We start from the raw sequence: 25,501 nt of genomic DNA on the forward strand, positions 1-25,501 counted from the left end.
CTGGGAGATCATGACCTGAGCCGAACTTGGACGCCTAACCCACTGAGCCACCCAGGTGCCCCCACATAACTGGCTTTTCTAACACACAGAAGGCAGAGACTCAGACAAAATGCAAAGATGGAGGAATTTATACCAAATGAAAGAACAAGATAAGGCCACAGGCAGAGATCTAAATGGGACAGATACAAGTAACATGCCTGATGGAGAATGTAAAGCAACAATCAAAGGTACTCACTGGGCTTGAGAAAATAATAGAAAACATCAGTGAGACCTTTACCACAGAGATAAATGAGCTAAAAAAGAATCAGATGGGGCGCCTGGGTGGTGCAATCGGTTAAGCGTCCGACTTCAGCCAGGTCACAATCTCGCGGTCCGTGAGTTCAAGCCCCGCGTCAGGCTCTGGGCTGGTGGCTCAGAGCCTGGAGCCTGTTTCCGATTCTGTGTCTCCCTCTCTCTCTGCCCCTCCCCCGTTCATGCTCTGTCTCTCTCTGTCCCAAAAATAAATAAACGTTGAAAAAAAAATAAAAAAAAAAAATAAAAAAGAATCAGAGATAAAGAGTGTAATACACAAGATTAAAAACTTGCTTGATGCAATGAACAGTATGCTGGTTAGAAGCAGAGGAATGAATTAGTGAACTAGAAGACAAAATAATGAAAAATAATGAAGCTGCACAAGAGGAAGATGAATTAAGCAACACAAGAATAGATTTGGGGAACTCAGTGACTCCATCAAATGTAGTAACATTCATTTTATAAGATCCCAGAAGAAATAAGGGGGCAGAAAATTTATTTCAAGAAATAATAGCAGAAAAATTTCCTAATATGGGGAAGGAAACAGACATCCAGATCCAGGAGGCACAGAGAACTCCCATCAAAATTAGCAAATGCAGGCCAACAACAACACATACTGTAATTAAGTTAGAAAAATACAGTGATAAAGAAAAAAGTCTTAAAAGCAGCAAGGCAAAAAAGTCCTTAACTTACAAGGGAAAACCCATAAGCCTAGGTGGAGAATTCTCAACAGAAACTTGGCAAGCCAGAACAGAGTGGTATGACATATTCAAAGTGCTGAATGGGAAAACTCTGCAGCCAATAATACTCTATCCAGCAAGGCTATCTTTCAGAATAGAAGGAGAGATAATGGGTTTCCCAGACAAAAACTAAAGGAGTTCATGACCATTAAACCAGCCCTGGAAGAAATATTATAAGTGTCTCTTTTTTTAAAAAAAAATTTTAGGGGCGCCTGGGTGGCGCAGTCGGTTAAGTGTCCGACTTCAGCTCAGGTCACGATCTCACGGTCCGTGAGTTCGAGCCCCGCGTCGGGCTCTGGGCTGATGGCTCAGAGCCTGGAGCCTGTTTCTGATTCTGTGTCTCCCTCTCTCTCTGCCCCTCCCCCGTTCATGCTGTGTCTCTCTCTGTCTCAAAAATAAATAAACGTTAAAAAAAAATTAAAAAAAAAAAAAATTTAGTGTTTATTTTTGAGAGAGAGAGGCAGAAAGAGAGGGAGACACAGAATCTGAAGCAGTCTCCAGGCTCTGAGCTGTCAGCAGAGAGCCCGACGCAGGGCTCAAACCCACAGACTATGGGATCATGACCTGGGCCAAAGTTGGATGCTTTACTGACTAAGCCACCCAGGTACCCCTATAAGGGACTCTTTTGAGTACAAAGGAGAGACTAAAAGTGACAAAGACATAAAAAGGATCAGAGACAATCTCCAGGAACAATGACAAAAGTAGTAATAAAATGGCATTAAATACATATATATCAAGAATTACTCTGAATGTAAATGGAATAAATGATCCAATCAAAAGACACAGGGTGTCAGAAAGGATAATAAAAACAAGACCTATTTATACGCTATCTATAAGAGACTCATTTTTGGGGCGCCTGGGTGGCGCAGTCGGTTAAGCGTCCAACTTCAGCCAGGTCACGATCTCGCGGTCCGTGAGTTCGAGCCCCGCGTCAGGCTCTGGGCTGATGGCTCAGAGCCTGGAGCCTGTTTCCGATTCTGTGTCTCCCTCTCTCTCTGCCCCTCCCCCGTTCATGCTCTGTCTCTCTCTGTCCCAAAAATAAATAAACGTTGAAAAAAAAATTTTTTAAAAATAAAAAAAAAAAGACTCATTTTTAAATTTTTTTAAATGTTTATTTTTGATAGAGAGAGTGACAGCAGGGGTCGGGGGGGGGGCAGAGATGGAGGAGACACAGAATCTGAAGCAGGATCCAGGCTCTGAGCTGTCAGCACAGAGCCCGATGCGGGACTCAAACCCACAAACCATGAGATCATGACCTGAGCCAAATTCGGATGCTTAACCGACTGAGCCACCCAGGTGCCCCAAGAGACTAATTTTTAGACCTAAAGACACCTACAGATTTAAAGTGAGGAGGTGGAGAAACTTTATCACACAAATGGATGTCAAAAGAAGGCCAGAGTAGCAATATTTATATCAGACAAATTGGAATTTTTTTGTTCTTTTTATCCTGCTCTGGTATCAGGGTAATATTGGCCTCATAGAATGATTTTGAATGTGTTCCCTCTATTCCATTATTTGTAAGATTTTGATAGATTATCATCAATTATGTTTTTTAAAGTTTGGTAGAATTCACCAAGGAAACCATGTAGTCTTGGGCTATTCTGTGCTAGGAAATTTTTTATTCCTAATTCAACTTTCATTCTTGTTAATGGTCTAAGATTTCTTATTTCTTGAATTCAAGATTCATGATTCAATCTTGGTAACTTGTGCATTTTTAGGAATTATCTGTTTTTATTTTTCTAAGTTATCTTGTTTGTTAGTATATAATTGTTTATCCTAATCTATTATCACAATAATAATAATAATAATCTGATTAACTCTTGTATTATTTCTCTTCCATTTCTCATTTTGGTTTTTGAGTCTTCTCTCTTTTTTTCTTAGTTAATGTAGTTAAAGCATAGCCAATTTTATTTTTTTGGAAAAACTGGTAATTACTTTCAACGTTATGTTGCTGTTTATTCTGGTCTCTATTTTATTTATTTATTTTTCTTTATTTCCTTCCTCTACTAAATTTCAGCTAAGTTTCTTCTTTTTCTAGTTATTTGTGGTGTATTATTTATTTAAACTTTTTTTAGAGAACTTTGTAAAAAAATGTTCACTTATTTTTGAGAGAGAGAGAAAGAGATAGAGTGCGAGCAGGGGAGGGGCAGAGAGAAAAGGAGACACAGAATCCGAAACAGGCTACAAGCTCCAAACTGTCAGCACAGAGCCCGATGCCAGCTCAAACTCACAAACTTTAAGATCATGACCTGAGCCAAAGTTGGACACGTAACCGACTGAGCCACCCAGGCACCCCTTTAGAGAACTTTTTTTAAAGTTTATTTTTGAGAGTGAGGGGCAGAGAGAGAGAGAGAGAAAGAGACAGAGTATCCAAAGCAGGCTCTGTGCTGACTGCAGAGAGCCCAAGGTGGGGGGTTGAACCCATGAACAGTGAGATCATGACCTGAGCTGAAGTTGGATGCTTAATCTGACTGAGCCACCCAGGTGCCCCTGAATTTTTTTCTTAACACAAGCATTTATAGCATAAATATCTCTCTAAAACCTGTTTTTGCTGCATCTCAAGGTTTTGGAATATCGTATTTTCTTTTTTGTTTGTTTGTTTGGACACATATTTTGATTTGCAGTTTGATTTTTGATTTGGCCCATTGCTTGTGCAATAGTGTGTTATTTAATGTTTACATATTAAATATTTAATATATACATTGAAGAAATGAGAAAAAAAGAAATATCACAACACACAAGACCTGTGGTACAAAATACCATATAGTCTACTATATGTGTAAATTGAATCCTAGGAGGAGAAAAGAGATTAATGGGATGGAAGAAATGTTTGAAAAAATAGTAGTCAAGAAGTTTTTCAAAATTAATGAAACACATCAAACCATAACTGCAAAAAGCTCAAAGAATGGCAAGGATTTAAAAAGAAATATTTTAAAAACCTAGATATGCTATATTCAAACTGCTAAAAACTAAAGATGAAAAGAAATTCTTGTAGGCAATCAATGGGAAAAATAAGATATCTATATACCGAATAAAGATGAGACTAACAGACTCCTCAGCAATTGTGCAAGCCCAACAGCGGAGTGATATCTCTAAAGTGCTAAAGTTAAAAAGAACTGATGAAAAAGGAAAAAAGAAAAAAAAACCTTAACGTTCTAAAGTCTATGCACAGCAAAACAATGTTTGAAAAATAAAGGAAGAATGCTTTTTCAGAAAAAAATTAGGGAAATTCAACAGATTTACACTACAAAAAAAAATTGTTCATAAAGTTCTTGAGGTAGAAGGAATAGGGTATCAGACAGTAATTTGGATCTCCACAAAGAAATTAAGATTTGAAGAAGTACTTAAAATGTACATAAATATATATTATACATGGAAAATCCGATAGACTCCACCAAAAGTCTGCTAGAACTGATACATGAATTCAGCAAAGTTGCAGGATACAAAATCAATGTACAGAAATCAGTTGCATTCTTATACACTAACAATGAAGCAACAGAAAGACAAATAAAGAAACTGATCCCATTCACAATTGCACCAAGAAGCATAAAATACCTAGGGATAAATCTAACCAAAGATGTAAAAGATCTGTATGCTGAAAACTATAGAAAGCTTATGAAGGTAATTGAAGAAGATATAAAGAAATGGAAAGACATTCCCTGCTCATGGATTGGAAGAATAAATATTGTCAAAATGTCAATACTACCCAAAGCTATCTACACATTCAATGCAATCCCAATCAAAATTGCACCAGCATTCTTCTCGAAACTAGAACAACCAATCCTAAAATTCATATGGAACCACAAAAGACCTCGAATAGCCAAAGTAATTTTGAAGAAGACCAAAGCAGGAGGCATCACAATCCCAGACTTTAGCCTCTACTACAAAGCTGTAATCATCAAGACAGCATGGTATTGGCACAAAAACAGACACATACACCAATGGAATAGAATAGAAACCCCAGAACTAGACCCACAAACGTATGGCCAACTAATCGTTGACAAAGCAGGAAAGAACATCCAATGGAAAAAAGACAGTCTCTTTAACAAATGATGCTGGGAGAACTGGACAGCAACATGGAGAAGGTTGAAACTAGACCACTTTCTCACATCATTCACAAAAATAAACTCAAAATGGATAAAGGACCTGAATGTGACACAGGAAACCATCAAAACCCTAGAGGAGAAAGCAGGAAAAGACCTCTCTGACCTCAGCCGTAGCAATCTCTTACTCGACACATCCCCAAAGGCAAGGGAATTAAAAGCAAAAATGAATTACTGGGACCTTATGAAGATAAAAGCTTCTGCACAGCAAAGGAAACAACCAACAAAACTAAAAGGCAACCAACGGAATGGGAAAAGATATTTGCAAATGACATATCGGACAAAGGGCTAGTATCCAAAATCTATAAAGAGCTCACCAAACTCCACACCCGAAAAACAAATAACCCAGTGAAGAAATGGGCAGAAAACAGGAATAGACACTTCTCTAAAGAAGACATCCGGATGGCCAACAGGCACATGAAAAGATGTTCAACGTCGCTCCTTATCAGGGAAATACAAATCAAAACCACACTCAGATATCACCTCACGCCAGTCAGAGTGGCCAAAATGAACAAATCAGGAGACTATAGATGCTGGAGAGGATGTGGAGAAACGGGAACCCTCTTGCACTGTTGGTGGGAATGCAAATTGGTGCAGCCGCTCTGGAAAGTAGTGTGGAGGTTCCTCAGAAAATTAAAAATAGACCTACCCTATGACCCAGCAATAGCACTGCTAGGAATTTACCCAAGGGATACAGGAGTACTGATGCATAGGGCCACTTGTACCCCAATGTTCATAGCAGCACTCTCAACAATAGCCAAATTGTGGAAAGAGCCTAAATGTCCATCAACTGATGAATGGATAAAGAAATTGTGGTTTATATACACAATGGAATACTACGTGGCAATGAGAAAGAATGAAATATGGCCTTTTGTAGCAACGTGGATGGAACTGGAGAGTGTGATGCTAAGTGAAATAAGCCATACAGAGAAAGACAGATACCATATGGTTTCACTCTTATGTGGATCTTGAGAAACTTAACAGAAACCCATGGGGGAGGGGAAGGAAAAAAAAAAAGAGGTTAGAGTGGGAGACAGCCAAAGCATAAGTGACTGTTAAAAACTGAGAACAAACTGAGGGTTGATGGGGGGTGGGAGGGAGGGGAGGGTGGGTGATGGGTATTGAGGAGGGCACCTTTTGGGATGAGCACTGGGTGTTGTATGGAAACCAATTTGACAATAAATTTCATATATTGAAAAAAAAATGTACATAAATATAAAGAACATTTTACTTCTATTTCATAGCTCTTAAAAATTTATGGCCCAATAAAAAATAAGAACAATATACTGAAGGTTCATAACATATGTAAAGTAAAATGTGTAACAACAGTAGTACAAAAGATGGAAGGGAAAATTGAAAGCATATTAGTGTAAGAATCTTAGATGACATACATTAATTATAATGTGCTTTAATATGTTCTCAATTCTTGGTTGAGCTTAAGGTAAGTACAGATTTCATTTTCACCTGAAATAAATAAGCCTATTCACAGATATAAGGAGTTAAAAAATTAAATATAGAAATACCATATGATCTAGTAATTCTGGATGACCAAAGAAAACAAAAACACTAATTTAAAAAGATGTATGTATCCTTGTTTATTGCAGCATTATTTTATAATAGCCAAGATATAGAAGAACCCAAGTATTCATTCATAGGTGAATGAATAAGATGCAATATCTCTCTCTCTCTCTCTCTCTCTCTCTCTCACACACACACACACACACACACACACACACACACGGATATATTACACCTGCTGTATTTTTTAAAGCATCCTTTACTTCCCCCTAACTCATACTCAGGGGAGTACAGACAATGTTGATAACATTACATATTCCATCTATATTCCTTCATCATCTATTTATTTGGAAAACTAATTCATGAGTACTTAGAGAACAAGGACTAGATAAATATAATAGAATTCCACAAGTCTTTATTGAGAGACAGCACCAAGGTCTAATTCATAGGGATCAGACTTAGATGGCAATAGGAAGAAGTGCATCTTCAATGATCTATTCTTTCAAAAGCAAAGAAGATTATAGAAGGGTTACTAGGTTAGAGTTTTTAGGGAACATTAATGTATGCAAGAGAAAGAATACAGAAAAAAAGAACAGTTGTTGGAAAAAGACAAAACAAAGGAATGAACTTAAGAGTGTGAAATTTCCCTCATATCACTTTGATCTCTATTCACTGAGATACAAAATTTAACAAAGTCAGGACTATCAACTTAAGGAAAAACTTTTAAAAGGTTAAAAGCACTATGCAAAAACAAGATGTTATTACTATTTTTAAGTAAAGCAAAAGACCCTATCGAGAATAAAATCACATTTACTCATACTTGTTAAGAAGCAAAATGGTTGGTTTGATTTTGCTCTGGGGCACAAAGATTCTTTTCTCATCTTTTACAATGGAAAGATTTCTAAAAAGAGGCCCCTTTACTCCTCAAGGATAAGCATTTTGTCCTCTTTATCTCCAGTACCTAGCAGAGTACTTGGTATTCAAATGGTTTTCTTTTCCTTCTTTTTTTTCTGTCGTTGTTTTTTAGAGAGAGAGGGAGAATGAGCACGAGTAGGTGAAGGGGCGGGGCGGGGGGAGAGAGGGAGGGAGAGAGAGAGAGAGAGAGAGAGAGAGAATCCCAAGCAGGTTCCATGCTCAGTGCAGAGCCCTACACATGGCTCAATCCCACGACCCTGGGACCATGACCTGAGTCGAAATCAAGAGTCGGAGAATCAACTGACTGAGCCACCCAGGTGCTCCTCTAATGTTTAGTTGAACTCAACAAGGGAACAGAAAGGAAGGGAAATATGTTGGCAGAGATGTGGTGACAGTTTGTTCTAGATCTGAAGAATAATATGAAAGAAGAAATTAACAGAAGGAAGGAAATAAACAGCAGGAAGGATTTTATACCATTTGGAAAGAAAAGCTGGCAAATATGGGAAATTGGGAAGTTTTCTTTGTCTAGATAAGAGATAATAAGCAGAGAGATCTAGATTTTAAAATCATACCAAAATGCTACTGGTCTAACTTAGAGACAATTTTCTTAGCTTGGAAGAAAGATGGTAAAAAACCTAAAGACAAACCAATACTCTGGTCCATGGGAGACAGGGATGTTGATGTTGGTATTTCTTAAAAGGGGTAAGATTTACAAAGCTAAGAGTGGAATTCAGGCAAAGGCAGTAATTCTGTCTTCTTGTTAAAATTCAGTTACTGATAAAATATTTAAGGGTGTGGGCCAAAGAAAGCAAATCCAATTAGAGTGAAGAAAAACAAGCCAAGTAAATAATCAGATGGTTATCAAAGCTGTGAAGGTAGATGAATTCTTCCTTAGAGAATGTGTAAAAGGAAACAAAAATAGAAAAAAATCTCATTCTTATAGGCCACATATGATTGCAGGGAGATGATGAAGAATAGCTAAAAACAGATTCAGAAAGAGTGGTCCATGGAAAGAGACATTTTAAAAGAAGAGATATTCAATCTTTTTAAAAGAAGAGGCCAAGCCAAATGTGACCTTTCCTTAGGGAGGAATGAGCCATTACAAACCTTTGAAATCAAGATGCTGCTGGAAAGGATGAAAGGATTCTTTAAAGAGAATCAGAAAGAACTGCATCAGGGAAGGCAAACACATCAAATAGCACACTAAACTCTTCCTGGTGTTTTCTTTGAAGGTTGCACATTACCTGTTCAGAAGTTGTTGAAGCTTTTCTACCTTGCTCTAGATCAAGTGCAGCTGCCATAAGTAAACATGTTTTCTGTGCAATCAGAATTACTTGATCAGAAGGACAAAACCGGGACAGCTGATAAGAAATAACCAGAACATCAATGAATAGTGCGAATTCTGCCAGGTGAACACAAACAATCAAAATGAAAATCAGCAACATCCTGTCTGAATGAAAAAATTCAGCTGGAAAAACACACCTCACCTTAAAAATGATACAGACTATAACACTGATTTACGGTTTTAATTTTATATTACTTTCCATTGTTTTTAAGGAACTTTCTAGAGATAAAAAGCTTCATGTCTTCACAATTTTCTTATCTTCCCAGTGATAAGTACTGTCATTGGGCCCTGTATTTCTATCTAGTGATTTACTTCTTACTTTATGTTGTAATTTCTAAGTGATTTTTCCCCTGGCAAATAGATTTCTCCTTTGTATTGAATAGAGCTGAAAATACCACATATATTGTCATGGTTGAAAGAGACAATACCAAATCTTGGCAGGCATTAGGATAACCTAATCATTAAACCTTGTCCTCTAACTTTAGAAAAAGCTCCCAGCTTTTACTACAATAAATCACTAGGCCACTTGGGATTCTTACATAGAACCCTGCTAGTACTATCAAAAATGTTCAAACTAAAACTAATTTATTTCACCTAATTTAAATAGCAATTATACCTAAGCTGTGAAAGACTATTTCTTAATCTCTCAGAATGTTTAGTGATCATAATCATCACTGTCATTGAATTAACAGCATTTCAAAACACCCAATATCTCTAGGTCTCAGGTTACTCGTATATAAAATGAGAGAGTAGATTAGCTCTATAGTTCATTTCAGTTCTAAAACTCTTAACATTTCATCTATATCAACATATCAGACTGTGTACTCCTCAATGTGTAAGACAGATATTCTTAGCCCCTCTTCTTTTATTCTCTCATCAATAGTGTTTCCTTTCTGGCATTTGATCTAACTTGGAGGCTAATGACTGTTTTAAAATGTTTCTAATTGCAAAATAATCTTACAAATACTTATACACAGAACCTGTTCTAGGAAAAATTATAAAGTAGGCCTAAGATTCTTAGCATTCTTTTCACATCCTGATGACCCCAGTTACCTATTCTATACTCCTATTGACTTATAACTGTTCCAAAACTTTATTAGTTGACAACTTAGAGTATTCCAATCCTAAAGAGAGTTATATTTTAATATAGGACTCTGAGAGACTGAAATTCCTTCAAAAGTAAGGGAATATGTCTCTTATGGTAGAACTTTAGGTTCCCTGATTGTTGTTCGTGCTATTTTGGTATGGGGAGAACTGCTCCATGTTTGCACATTGTTCCCCTAGGGATCTAATTCTCCGTAGGCCATTCCTGTTTAGATGTGTATTCTAAAAGTTCCCAGTGTAAAAGTCAATACCACTCTATATTTAGTCCTTGGCCATAGCCAGTGTGGACATACCCTTGTTGCGGTCCTTTCATGAGATTCTTATTAGAAGAGACTTACCTTGTAAGAAAGGATGAAAAACTCTCTCATTGTCACTGGGTCTTTGTCGCACTGCACAGCCAAATTCCAAGCTGAAAGTTAACAAATATGAAATGTAATTATGGAAATCTACTCTTTAATCTGTACCATTATAATCTTCACTACCTGCATCTTTAATATTAATATGCTGAGGTATTTCTTGGGTTAAAAAAGCTACCTTTAGATTTTTAGAGAATTTTTTTTCCAGGTAAATTTAAAGACTTCTGTCACTTCCAATCTTTGATTCTAGCCAATAACTAATGGAGGTAGTGCTGAATATTTTTTAAAAACTGGGGACATACAATATATTCTTAGATGGAATAAATCTATCTAAAAAAATAAGGATCACCAAGGAGCTCACCACTGGAGTTGATAAAAGTATGTTAAAATTCAGCAAAGGGGACAGAAGTTTTTTGAGGAAATAATAGCTGAGAACTTCCTTAATTTGGAGAAAGAAACATACAAATCCAGGAGGCACAGAGAACTCCCACGAAAATCAACAAAGCAGGACAACATCAAGACATACTGTAATTAAATTTGAAATTAAATTAGCAAGTCAGAAGGGAGTGGGGTATGATACATTCAACATGCTGAATGAGAAAAATCTGTAGCAAAGAATACTCTATCCAGCAAGGCTATCATTCAAAATAGAAGGAGAGATAAAGAGTTTCCTCAAACAAAAACTAAAGCAGTTTGTGACCACTAAACCAACCCTGAAAGAAATATTAAAGGGGACTCTAAGTGGGAAAGAAAGACCAAAAGCTACAAAGACTAGAAATATTAGGGAAAATCTCCAGAAACAATGACAAAACAAGTAATAAAATGGCACTACATATCTATCAATAGTTATTACTGTGAATGTAAATGGACTAAATGCTCCAATCAAACGCACAGGGTGTCAGAATGAAAAAAAAAAAAAAAACAAGACCCAGTTTTGTTTTTATGCGCCTACAAGAGACTCATTTTAGACCTAAAGACACCTACAGATTGAAATGAGGGGATGGAGAAATATTTATCATGCAAATGGAAGTCAAAAGCAAGCCAGAGTAGCAATACTTATATTAGACAAACTAAATTTTTTTTTAATATAATTCGTTGTCAGATTGGATTACATACAACATCCAGTGCTCATCCCAACAGGTGCCTTCCTCCATGCCCAGCACCCATTTTCTCCTCTCCCTCACCCCTTCCCATCCACCCTCAGTTTGTTCTCTGTATTTAAGAATCTCCTGTGGTTTGCCTCCCTCCCTCTCTGTAGACAAACTAAATTTTAAACCGAAGACTCTAACAAGAGATGAACAAAGATACTATATTATAAGAAAGGGGACTATCCATCAAGAATATCTGACAGTCCTAAATATTTATGCCCCCAACTCGGAACACCCAAATATATATAACAATTACTAGGAAACATAAAGGAACTTATTGATAAATAACACAATAGTAGGGGACTTTAACACTCCACTTAGGGCAATGGACATATCATCTAAGCAGAAAATCAACAAGGAAACAATGGCTTTGAATAACACACTAGTTTAGATGGACTTAACAGATATATTCAGAACATTTCATACTAAAGCAACAGAATACACATTTTTTTCAAGTGTACATAAGACATTCTCCAGAACATATCACATACTAGGTCACAAATCAGGCCTCAGCAAGTACAAAAAGACTAAGATCATACCAGGCATATTTTCTGACCACAACACTATGAAATTTGAAGTCAACCACAAGATATAAATTGGAACAACCACAAATACATGGAGATTAAACAACATGCTACTAAAGAACGAATGGGTCAACCAGGAAATCAAAGAAGAAATTAAAAAATACATGAAAACAAATGAAAATGAAAACATAATGGTCCAAAACCTTTGGGATGCAGCAAAAGTGGTCTTAAAAGGGAAGTATAACAATATAGGCCTACCTGAAGAAGCAAGAAAAATCTCAAATAAACAACCTAACCTTACACTTAAAGTAGCTATAAAAACGACAAATGAAGCCTAAAGCCAGAGAAGAAGGAAATAATAAAGATTAGAACAGAAAGAAATTATATAGAAACTAGAAAAACAGTATAACAGACCAATGAAACTAGGAGCCGGTTCTTTGAAAAAATTAATAAAATTGATAAACCGCTAGCCATACTTATCAAAAAGAAAAGAGAAAGGACCCAAATAAATAAAATCACAAATGAGAGAGGAGAAATAACAACCAACACCATAGAAATACAAACAATTATAAAAGAATATTATGAAAAGTTATATGACAACACATTGGACAACCTAGAATAAATGGATAAATTCCTAGAAACATATAAACTACCAAAACTGAAACAGGAAGAAATAGAAAACTTGAATAGATCCATAACCAGCAAAGAAATTGAATCAGCAATCAGAAAACTCCCAGCAAACAGAAGTCCAAGGCCAGACAGCTTCACAGGGGAATTCTACATAACATTTAAAGAAGGGCTAATGGGGTGCCTGGGTGGCTCAGTCAGTTAAGTGTCAGACTTCAGCTCAGGTCATGATCTCACAGTTCGTGAGTTCGAGCCCCATGTTGGGCTCTGTGCTGACCACTCAGAGCCTGGAGCTGGCTTCAGATTCTGTATTTCCCTCTTTCTCTCTCTGCCCTTCCCCTGCTTGCGCTGTCTCTGTCTCTCAAAAATAAACATTAGAAGAAAATTTTTAAATTTTTTTTTCAACGTTTATTTATTTTTGGGACAGAGAGAGACAGAGCATGAACGGGGGAGGGGCAGAGAGAGAGGGAGACACAGAATCGGAAACAGGCTCCAGGCTCTGAGCCATCAGCCCAGAGCCTACGCGGGGCTCGAACTCACGGACCGCGAGATCGTGACCTAGCTGAAGTCGGACGCTTAACCGACTGCGCCACCCAGGCGCCCCTAGAAGAAAATTTTTAAAAAACAAATAAAGAAGAGCTAACATCTATTCTTCCAGATTCATTCTATGAGGAAAGAAAACTTCCAGATTCATTCTATGAGGCCAGCATTACCCAAAACCAGACAAAGAATCCACCAAAAAAGAGAATGATAGGTCAATATCTCTGATGCACATGGATGTGAACAATTCTCAACAAAATCCTAGCAAATTGAATCCAACACCACATTAAAAGAATCATTTACTATGATCACATGGGATTTATTCCTGGTCTGCAACAGTGGATCAATATTCGTAAATCAATCAATATGATACACCACATTAATAAAAAAAATTCATTAACCAATCAATGTGATATACCACATTAATAAAAGAAAGGATAAGAAACATGATCCTTTCAATAGATGCAGAAAAAGCATTTAACAAGGTACAACAACTATTCATGATAAACACCCTCAATAAAGTAGGGATAGAGAGAACATATCTCAAACTTATAAAGGCCATATATGAAACACCCACAACTAATATCATCCTTGATGGGGAAAAACTGAGAGCTATTCATCTATGCTCAGGAACAAGACAGGGATGTCCATTCTCACCACTGTTATTTAACATAGTTCTGGAAGTCCTAGCCACATTTTTTTGGAGTCTACCAAAAAATTGCTAGAACTGATACACAATTTCCTTAAAGTCACAGGATACAAAATCAATGTACAGAAATCTATTGCATTTCTATACACCAATAATGAAGCAGCTGAAAGAGAAATCAAGGTATTAATCCCATTCATAATTGCATCCAAAACCATAAGACACCGAGGGATGAACATAACCAAAGAGATAAAAGGCTTGTACTCTGAAAACTATAAAATACTGATGAAAGAAACTGAGGATGACACAAAGAAATGGAAAGACATTCCACGCTCATAGATTGGAAGAACAAATATTTATCTATACTACCTAAAACAATCTACACATTTAATGCAATCCCTATTCAAAATACCACCAGTATTTTTCACAGAGCCAAAACAAACCTAAAATTTGAATGTAACTGCAAAAGACCCTAAACAGCCAAAGCAATATTGAAAAAGAAAAGCAAAGCCAGAGGCATCACAATTCCAGAATTCTGGTTATATTACAAAGTTGTAGTGATCAGTTCAGTATGTTACTGGCACAAAAACAGACACATATAGATCAATGGAACAGAAGAGAAAACCCAAAAATGAACCCACAACTATATGGTCAACTAATCTTCGACAAATCAGGAAAGAATACCCAATGGAAAAAGAGTCTCTTCAACAAATGGTGCTGACACAACTGGACAGCAACATGCCAAAGTATGGAACTGGACCACTTTCTTACACCATCATGAAAATAAATTCACCACCATGTAAATAAAAAGTGGATGCAAGTCCTAATTGTGAGACAGGAAACCATCAAAATCCTAGAGAACACAGGCAGTAATCACTTTGACAATGGCCATAAGCAACTTCTTTCTAGATATCTCTCTGGATGCCAGGGAACCAAAAAGCAAAAGAAACTATGAGGACTACATCAAAATAAAAAGCTTCTGCACAGCAAAGAAAACAATCAACAAAACTAAAAGGCAACCTATGAAATGAGAGGTGTTTGCAAATGACACATCTGATAAAAGGTTAGTATCCAAAATATATAAACAACTTATACAACTTAACACACCAAAAACAAATAACCCAATTAAAAAATGGGCAGAAGACATGAATAGACATTTTTCCAAAGAAGACATCCAGATGGCCAACAGACAAATGAAAAGATGCTCAACATCACTCATCATCAGGGAAATACAAATCAAAAGTACAGTGAGATACCACCTCACAGCAGTCAGATTGCCTAAAATTAACAACAGAGGAAAACAACAGATATTGGCAAGGATGTGGAGAAGGGGGAACTTTCTTACACTGCTGGTCGGAATGCAAACTGGTGCAGCCACTCTGGAAAAAAGTATGGAGGTTCCTCAAAAAGTTAAAAATAGAGCTACGCTACAATCCAACAATTGCACTAGCAGGTATTTACCCAAAGGATACAAAATACTGAATAGAGGGAAATAAAAAGAGAGGCAAACCATGAAACAGATTCTTAACTATAGAGAACAAACTCAGGGTTATCGGAGGGAGGTGGGTGGGGGATGAGTTAAATAGGTGATGGGTATTATGGAGGGCACTTGTGATGAGCACTGGGTGTTGCATGTAAGTAATGAATCACTAAATTCTACAACTGAAACTAATATTACACTATATATTAACTACTGGAATTTAAAAACTTGAAAAGAAAAAAAAATTCAGCAAAGAACACAATACACTAGAATCAAAGGATGAAGAAAATTGCTGGAAAGATTCATATCTTTCATAGAGCACTGGAAGACCCCATTAGGCAACATTTAGTATAATCTTCACATTGGAAAATGAAAATGAAAATTCAGTAAAAGAAGTATTGGAAAATAACTTTTCAAACGTCCAAAAGATCAAAGTCATTGATCCTTTATGTAGTTTAAATATCTGTTATTTTCCATTATTTCCATAGGTTTTTTAGAAGCCAGACCAATGTGTTTATTCCATTTTCTCCTAGATTAGAGTCCCAGTAAACCCTGTAAAGTAGAAAAAGATTCATGTAGAATGAGTCTACTTTGTGACATTGCTGGTTAATTGCTCTTGATTACTTATCACTGTAGTTACCGCCTCCACAATTTCTGTACTTGATTTTAGCCAAAAGGCTGAGAAGGAATTGCCTCCACAATTTTTAAAATGCTTTTACTGAAATTAAACCTACAAAAAGTAAATTACACAACATATAATTGGACATCTTGATTAATTTTCAAAGTGAATATATCCATCTAACCAATCCAGATCAAGACAGATCTTGATTATTAGCAAAAACTCAGAAGCAACCCAATTACCCCTTTTCAAGTCCAACCCCTTTTAAGGGTAACCACCATCTTGAGCTCTAATATCATCAATTAGTTTTGCCTGCTTTTTTTGCTACATATAAATAGAATCCATGTCTGACTTCTGTTCAACATTAGTTTGTGAGATTCATCCATTTTGTTGCATGTAGTTTATTACTTATTTATTTATTTTAAGTAATCTCTATGCCCAACATACGGCTGGAATTCATGACCTTGAGATCAAGAGTCGTATGGTGTACTGACTGAGCCAGCCAGGCGCTCTGAATGTAGTTTATTCTGATAAATCAAACTTACAGATAAGTTAGGCATTCTAGACCAAATTTAGGAGCACACCCTTGGGAACTTGCAGTTATAATTCATCATCATTTTATTCTTAGACCCATTTCTAGAGAAAAAGAAAACTAACATTTATTAAGTACCTACTATGTCCAGGTACATACACAGTTTTACTTAAAATCCTTAGTAGCCCTATAAAGTATGTTTAATTGTTCCCCTTTTATAAATAATGAAATTGAGATTAAGTTATCCTTGTACCCATAGCTACAAATAAAAGAGCCAGAATTTGAATCCATATATTTCTGATTCTATACATAAGCCACGGAATTTCCTTTTACCTATTTTTCGAAACCACTGAGCTTCATTAACCGTTGAGTCTTCAGTCGAGTTCTCGTCATGAAAAGAATGAGCAATTTTCAGGACTGCTGCATTGAACAGAAAGATTTTATATTTGAAGTCTTTTACTTTAATCTTTAGCAAAATTGTTAATACTGCCTTAAAAATTCAAACATGAATTTGAAAGTAGAACATTCTTTTGGTCTGTGTGTGTACAAGCCCATACCAAAAGTAATTAAAATGACAGCATTACCAAAGCTCTGAGAAGCCGTTAACTCAAATTTTCAGGAACAAACACATCCTTGGAGAGGTTTAAAATTTTAATTAGAGTAATCACTGAACACCTGAGGCAGAAAGATAGTATTTACATGTAAAGAAACCAAGAGTAGGAACAATCATTAAAAAGACTGAAATGGAGATAGAGAACTGGAAGAGTATCAATAGGTTGGCATTAATACTTACTGAGCTCCCAGAGCAAGCATGGTAAAGAACCAAATCATGCTGTCATCATCAGAAGGCATTCATTACATACCCACACCCCCTTCTGATAGAAAAGAATACCAACAAGCAAAGTTTAAAAGCTTTTAAACCACTTTGCTACATTTGACACCTTGTTGACAGATATTTGAGTTATAAAATTGAACAGCTGCAATAAATGGAATAGAGTTTCTAAGATAGGGACTTGGGGATGTGTTTGGACAAAAGGAAATCAGTACATGAGTAGTGGAAATAGGAAGACCGGTTAGGCAAAAGAGACAGTGGGTAAGAAAGCATAGAGTTGGAAAAAAGAATTTGCTGTGGTGGCTAGGACGTTAGCTTGAACTGCAGAGGGAAGAATTATTAATAGATAAGGGAGATGACATGGACTCGGGTAGTTAAACAAGTTTCAAAATAACAGAGTAAATAATCAAGTTTTGATTCAGAGGGCGTGAAAATTAAGCGGAAGGAAGGATGGAAAGAAGGAAGCAAGGAAGGGAGAGAGGGAAGAAGGAAGGACATAAAGGTCTTTAAAACGAGTTGGAATAAAAAGAGAGCTGAAATCACATTTGGAGATGAATGTTAGTGATGACAAACTCTTCTCTGCTTGTGAATAAAGAAACCAAAGTAGACTGCTGTGGCAAACATTAATAAAAGCATGAAGTTTAACTCAAACATGAAGTCTGAGTCCGTGTGCTCCATGTACTTGGAGAATGTAATAGAAGACAGAGGCAAGATGAAGAACTGAAAATAAACAAGATATTTACCTTTATTCAAGCAAGCCAAAAGTCGATCCATTTCTTTCTTCCTAAAAAATAAAGAGTGTTTTCTGACTGTTCCAAGGCTTTACTTATAAAAAAAAGTACCAAAAAGAGACCCCAAGGAGCTGCACAAAGACAACATAAAATTGTGAAGTTTATTGTTCAAGGCTCCAACTTATCATTTCAACACCATTTTTCCTCACTATACGATACTGTTTCTCATTCCCCAGTGCCCTCACAGTTTTTTTCTCTCTTCCCCTCTACTCCCACTCTCAGCAAAGCATTTCAATGGCTGGTAAGGTTTTATGACAGAGTCACAGAATTTTGGAGCAGACAGTGATCTTTGTGATGTTCAAGTTTTTTGGTTTTTTTTTGAAGAGGGGGAATTGGAACCCTTATTTCATTTTTTTTAAATATATGAAATTTATTGTCAAATTGGTTTCCATACAACACCCAGTAATCATCCCAAAAGATGCCTTCTTTAATACCCATCACCCACCCTCCCCTCCCTCCCACCCCCCATCAACCCTCAGTTTGTTCTCAGTTTTTAAGAGTCTCTTATGCTTTGGTTCTCTCTCACTCTAACCTCTCTCTTTTTTTTTTTTCCTTCCCCTCCCCATGGGTTCCTGTTAAGTTTCTCAGGATCCACATAAGAGTGAAAACATATGGTATCTGTCTTTCTCTGTATGCCTTATTTCACTTAGCATCACACTCTCCAGTTCCATCCACGTTGCTACAAAGGGCCATATTTCATTCTTTCTCATTGCCACATAGTACTCCATTGTGTATATAAACCACAATTTCTTTATCCATTCGTCAGTTGATGGACATTTAGGTTCTTTCCATAATTTGGCTATTGTTGAGAGTGCTGCTATAAACATTGGGGTACAAGTGCCCCTATGCATCAGTACTCCTGTATCCCTTGGGTAAATTCCTAGCAGTGCTATTGCTGGGTCATAGGGTAGGTCTATTTTTAATTTTTTGAGGAACCTCCACACTGTTTTCCAGAGTGGCTGCACCATTGCATTCCCACCAACAGTGCAAGAGGTGGAACCCTTATTTCAAATAAACTTTTATGAAAATATATATATGAGAAAAGATACAAGTTTAGCTGCTCTGGTTGAACCAGTGGTGGGTAGAGGCCTAGAGCCTCATCTTCCTGGAAGTCCATGAGGCAGTGCCACAGAATTTCCAGAGTTCTGAGGAATAGATTTTAAAAACCACTTATCCAGCCCAGATCTTTTATTTTACAGATGAGGAAATAGATCTGGAAATGGGGGATGATTTGTCCAAAGTCATGCAATTAATGACAATTTCAAGACTACTACACAGGTTCTTGACCCTTTGTCAAACTTCTTTAAGGGGTATATACATTTTAACAGAGGAAAACATGCCATTTTATTAAACAAAGGAATGAACATGGAAATACTGGCCAACTCAACTAAGGAAGTTAACAGGAGATAGGGTAGAGCATACTATAAGACTAGCCTCATCATGAGGAGCTCTAGTATTATAATAAAAGTAGCAGCTTTCTCAGGGATAAATATTAGAAGTCTGGTTTTTATAAAGTAACTTCTTAAAGTAAATTTTATTAATTTGAATTTCAGCTGCTCTAAAGTTGACTTCTTCACTTATTTAATTCAGTCACTATATAAAATAATCTAGTTAGGGTCCATTAATGCAAATAAATAGTATAAATAAGAATGAGGACCTAGAAAGGGATGTATAGAGACCAGTGCTAAAGATCTTCTTGTGAAGAACTGATATTCAGCCATTTCAATAAACTGAGGGAATATTATGTGTCACATACTGTCCTAGGTTTCAGAGATACAAAGATAAATACAAATAGTCCTAGCCCTCAAATAGCTGTTATAATCTATTAGCTATGTTTAGTCTCTGAGTTTCCTCTTTTATTTAAAAAAAATTTAAGATGATTTTGTAAAGTTTTTTTTAAATTGAAGTATAATTGACACATAATGTTACTCTATTTTCAGGTGTACAACACAGTAACTGGACAAGTTTATACATCATGCAATGCTCACTACAAGTTTAGCTGCCATTAGTCACCATACAATGCTATCATCGTACCATTTTGTTTTTAAATTTTCTACTGTGGAAAATTCCCAGGATGTTTCTATGTTAACAGATAAATGAATTACCATGTACCCATTACTCAGTTTCCATAATTATTAAACTCATCATCAATCTTATTTCAATGATACCTCCACCCACTCCTTTCCCTCCCCTACTATTTTTAAGCCAATTCCAGACATCACATCATTTCATTAATAAATATTTTAGGATGTATCTCTAAGAGATAAAAATTCCTTTAAAAGACATAACCACACTTCATCTTATGTTTATTAATTTCTTAATATCATAAAATATTTGGTCATTATTAAAATTTCCAATTGTCTCTATCTTTTTTTATTTTTAGTTCGATTGGGTTCCCTCTTAATGTACTCATACAACCTATAAAGAAGAGGCCAAATTTATATTATAAAAAATGTCATCAGTCATATCAGTCAGACATTTCCTAAAGAATTCAGCTGAAAAAATGTATTGATCCCAAGTACAAATTATATATATAGGAAAAGCAAAGTATAGATACACTGTTACAGAGTTTTTATCTAAGCAGAGAATATAGAGATGAATAATTACTTCTCTAAAAGTTATCCCTAATCAAGACCTTGATGGAGTTTTCTTTCAAATCATTAGGAGGTAGTGGATTTTGTGAATGAAAAATTGGTGACCCAATTCTTCCACCAATTGTTAAGTTCCTGATGTCTTATGCCACAGAAGCTGTGAGCAGAAATGTATTTGAATACTCTTAGCTGAGCTAATACAGATTCACGATCAACAAGTCAACCAGGTTATACATTTCTGTGGGAAAGTAAGAGATATGTCTATATATGCCTTATGTTAAGAAAGGGGGAAACTGAGGTGTCAGGGTGGCTCAGTTACTTAAGCGTCTGACTTCGGCTCCAGTCATGATCTCACAGTCCATGAGTTCGAGCCCTGCATCAGGCTCTGTGCTGACAGCTCAGAGCCTGGAGCCTACTTAAAATTCTGTGTCTCCCTCTCTCTCTACCCCTCTCCTGCTCACATTCTTTCTCTCTCTCTCAAAAATAAACATTAAAAAATTAAATGGGTGAATTTTTAAAAAAGAGGGGGAAAACAGATGCAATATCATAGTAAAATCATAGCTAATATTACTGACAGCTTAGTAAGTGCTTGGCACTCTTTTTTTTTTTTTTTGAGAGAAAGGGGAGGGAGAGAGGGAGAGGGAGAATCCCAAGCAGGCTCCATGCCCAGTGCAGGGCCTGACATGGGGCTTGATCTCACGACTGTGAGATCATGACCCGAGCTGAAATCATGAGTTGGACATTCAACAGACTAAGCCACCCAGGAGCCCCTTGGCACTCTTCTTTGAAGTGTTTTCACATATTTATTCATTGAGTCATAACAGCAACCCCAGAAAGTAGATACTATTATATTCTTATTTTACAGATGGGAAACAAAAGCCCAGGTTACACATCTAATGAGTCGCAGAGATAGGCTATGAACCCAGGAAGACTGGCCCCAGAGCCTATATTAATCTTACCCACAAGACAATACATCTCTTAACATAAGGTTTATACTGAAAGTTACTACAATTTTTCTAATGGCAAATACACCACTTCTACTGAAATAACTTACCTGCTTTCAGATTCTGACATCTGAGAAACTTTTGGAAGAGCCAGACAAAACAAACACCTGTATGATAAAGTAATACAAAAAAATGATGCTTAGGAAAAACATGTGAAAGAATATTTACCAAGTTATTAATCTTGATTATCCTAGGAGGCAGAAGTGAGAAAAGAGAGGGTAAGGAGGAGACTAAGTTTATTTTACTTATAGATCTTTGTATTGTTTTAATGATTGTAATGAAAACATAAATTTTATAATTTTGGAAGAGTAATTTAAGAAAATAATTTAAAACAGAAGTGATGCTTATGACAAATTCTTAAATAGTTCCCCAGTTTATATCCAAATCACCTGCTAGAACATCAGGTACAATGTAGAAATCTTACTATTTTTTTAAGGAACCTGGAACTGGCCTTTGGGTTCCACGTAAACTAGGATGACTATTCTTTCAAGGGAATATGACAGCATCATGATGAACTGACAAAATAAGGTAGTTTATAAAGTTTCAAACCCTAAAAATCTTTTTAAAAATACCATCTATCCTGAATGACTTTAGATATTTATCTGAGGTGTACATCTATCTTTTGATAAACCTTTTGATAAACCATTTTTCTTCACAGAAAGAGAGAGGGGAGAAATCAAATTCAACTGGTATCTTTTTTTAACTTCCCTATCAAATTTCCAAGGACATTTCCCACAGAAATAGAAAAACAATCTTAAAATTCATATGGAAACACAAAACACCCTGTTTAGCCAAAGCAACCTTGAGAAAGAAGAATAAAGCTAAAGACATCACACTTCCTGATTTCAAACTATACTACAAAGCAACAGTACATTAGTAATCAAAACAGCATGGTAACAGCACAAAAAATAGTAACATAGACCAAAAGATAGACAGCCCAGAAATAATAAGAGAGCCAAAAATATTCAGTGGGGGAAAGAGAGTTTTTTCAATAAATGTTGCTGGTAAAACTGGATATTCACATGCAAAAAAAAATGAAATTGGACCACTATCTTTCACTACTCACAAAATTAACTTGAAATGGATTAAACACAGAAGACCTGAAAACAGTAAAACTCCTAAAAGAAAGCATAGGGGAAAAGCTCCTTGACAATGATTTTTTGGATATGACACCCAAAGCACAAGCAACAAAAGCAAAAATAAACAATTAAGACTACATCAAACTACAAAGCTTCTGCACAGCAAAGGAAACAAAATGAAAAGGCAATCTATGGAATAGGAGAAAATATTTACAAACCATGTATCTGATAAGGGGTTCATATACAAAACAAATAAGGAACATATACAACTCAATAGGGGAAAAAAAAGCAAAAAGTGTGATTAAAAAATGGGCAAAGGAGTTGAATAGACATTTTTCTTTTCTTTTTTTTAAATATGAAATTTATTGTCAAATTGGTTTCCATACAACACCCAGTGCTCATCCCAACAGGTGCCCTGTTCAATACCCATCACCCACCCTCCCCTCCTTCCCACTCCCCATCAACCCTCAGTTTGTTCTCAGGTTTTAACAGTCTCTTATGTTTTGGCTCCCTCCCTCTCTAACCTTTTTTTTTCCTTCCCCTCCTCCATGGTCTTCTGTTAAGTTTCTCAGGATGCATATAAGAGTGAAAACATATGGTATCTGTCTTTCTCTGTATGACTTATTTCACTTAGCATTAACACTCTTCACTTCCATCCACATTGCTACAAAAGGCCATATTTCATTCTTTCTCCTTGCCAAGTAGTATTCCATTGTATATAAACCACAACTTCTTTATCCATTTATCAGTTGATGGACATTTAGGTTCTCTCCATAATTTGGCTATTGTTGATAGTGCTGCTATAAACATTGGGATACAAGTGCCCCTATGCATCAGCACTCCTGTATCCCTTGGGTAAATTCCTAGCATTGCTATTGCTGGGTCATAGGGTAGATCTATTTTTAATTTTTGAGGAATCTCCACACTGTTTTCCAGAACAGCTGTACCAGTTTGCATTCCCACCAACAGTGCAAGAGGATTCCCATTTCTCCACATCCTTGCCAGCATCTATAGTCTCCTGATTTGTTCATTTTAGCCACTCTGACTGGCGTGAGGTGGTATCTGAGAGTGGTTTTGATTTGTATTTCCCTGGTGAGGAGCAACGTTGAGCATCATTACTTTGATTCCTAAACCAGACAGAGACCCAGTAAAAAAAGAGAACTACAGGCCAATATCCCTGATGAATATGGAGGCAAAAATTCTCAACAAGATACTAGCAAATCGAATTCAACAGCATATAAAAAGAATTATTCACCATGATCAAGTGGGATTCATTTCTGGATGCAGGGCTGGTTCAACATTCACAAATCAATCAATGTGATACATCACATTAATAAAAGAAAAGATAAGAACCATATGATCCTGTCAATCGATGCAGAACAAGCATTTGACAAAATTCAGCATCCTTTCTTAATAAAAACCCTCAAGAAAGTTGGGAAAGAAGGAACATACTTAAACATCATAAAAGCCATTTATGAAAAGCCCACAGCTAATATCATCCTCAGTGGGGAAAAACTGAGAGCTTTCTCCCTGAGATCACGAACACGACAGGGATGTCCACTCTCACCGCTGTTATATAACACAGCATTGGAAGTCCTAGCATCGGCAATCAGACAACAAAAGGAAATCAAAGGCATCAAAATTGGCAAAGATGAAGTCAAGCTTTCACTTTTTGTAGATGACATCTACAAAACCCGATAGACTCCACCCGATACATGGAAAACCCGATAGACTCCACCAAAAGTCTGCTAGAACTGATACATGAATTCAGCAAAGTCTCAGGATACAAAACCAATGTACAGAAATCAGTTGCATTCTTATACACCAATAATGAAGCAACAGAAAGACAATTAAAGAAAATGATCCCATTCACAATTGCACCAAGAAGCATAAAATACCTAGGGATAAACCTAACCAAAGATGCAAAAGATCTGTATACTGAAAACTATAGAAAGCTTATGAAGGAAATTGAAGAAGACATAAACAAATGGAAAAACATTCCATGCTCATGGATTGGAAGAATAAATATTGTTAAAATTTCAATACTACCCAAAGCTATCTACACATTCAATGCAATCCCAATCAAAATTGCACCAGCATTCTTCTCGAAGCTAGAACAAGCAATCCTAAAATTTGTATGGAACCACAAAAGACCCCGAATGCCAGAATAGACATTTTTCCAAAGAAGACATGCATGGTCAACAAATACATGAAAAGATGCTGAACATCACTAATAATCAGGGAAATGCAAAACAAAACCACACTGAGATATCACCTCACACCTGTTAGTATCAAAAAGTAGAGGTAAGTGTTGGTGAGGATGTGGAAAAAAGGGAAACTATGAACACTGTTGGTGGAAATATAACTTGGTACAGCCACTGGAAAACAGCATGGAAGTTCCTCAAAAATTAAAAACAGAACTACCCTATGTTCCAGCACTCCCACTTTTGGGTATAGATCTGAAGGAAAGAAAATCACTATCTTGAAGAGCTACCTGAACCCTCATGTACACTGCAGCATTATATACAACAGCCAAGACATGGAAATAACCTATGTCCATTGATAGATGAGTGGATAAAGAAAATGTGATATTTACACACACACACACAGACATACAACACACACACACAGGAATATTATTCAGCCATATAGAAAAAGGAAATCCTGCCTTTTGTGACAACATGGATCAAGTTTGAGGGCATTGTGCTAAGTGAAA

The 25,501-nt window shown here is 36.4% G+C and overlaps 1 protein-coding gene across 1 annotated transcript in view; it reads right to left on the minus strand.

The window, feature by feature from the left end:
- The window catches only part of TEX11 (testis expressed 11), a 241,843-nt gene that overhangs the window by 58,271 nt on the left and 158,071 nt on the right, over positions 1–25,501 (minus strand). Inside the window, exons 20-24 of the mRNA XM_045471521.1 lie at positions 21,757–21,813; positions 18,064–18,104; positions 16,822–16,908; positions 10,355–10,425; positions 8,812–8,928 (exon numbers count right to left, since the gene is read on the minus strand). Of these exons, the coding sequence (XP_045327477.1) occupies positions 8,812–8,928; positions 10,355–10,425; positions 16,822–16,908; positions 18,064–18,104; positions 21,757–21,813 (373 nt within the window). The remainder of the gene's footprint in view (positions 1–8,811; positions 8,929–10,354; positions 10,426–16,821; positions 16,909–18,063; positions 18,105–21,756; positions 21,814–25,501) is intronic.

Source organism: Leopardus geoffroyi, chromosome X, assembly GCF_018350155.1.
Source record: "Leopardus geoffroyi isolate Oge1 chromosome X, O.geoffroyi_Oge1_pat1.0, whole genome shotgun sequence".
In the NCBI taxonomy this organism is placed as follows: domain Eukaryota; kingdom Metazoa; phylum Chordata; class Mammalia; order Carnivora; family Felidae; genus Leopardus; species Leopardus geoffroyi.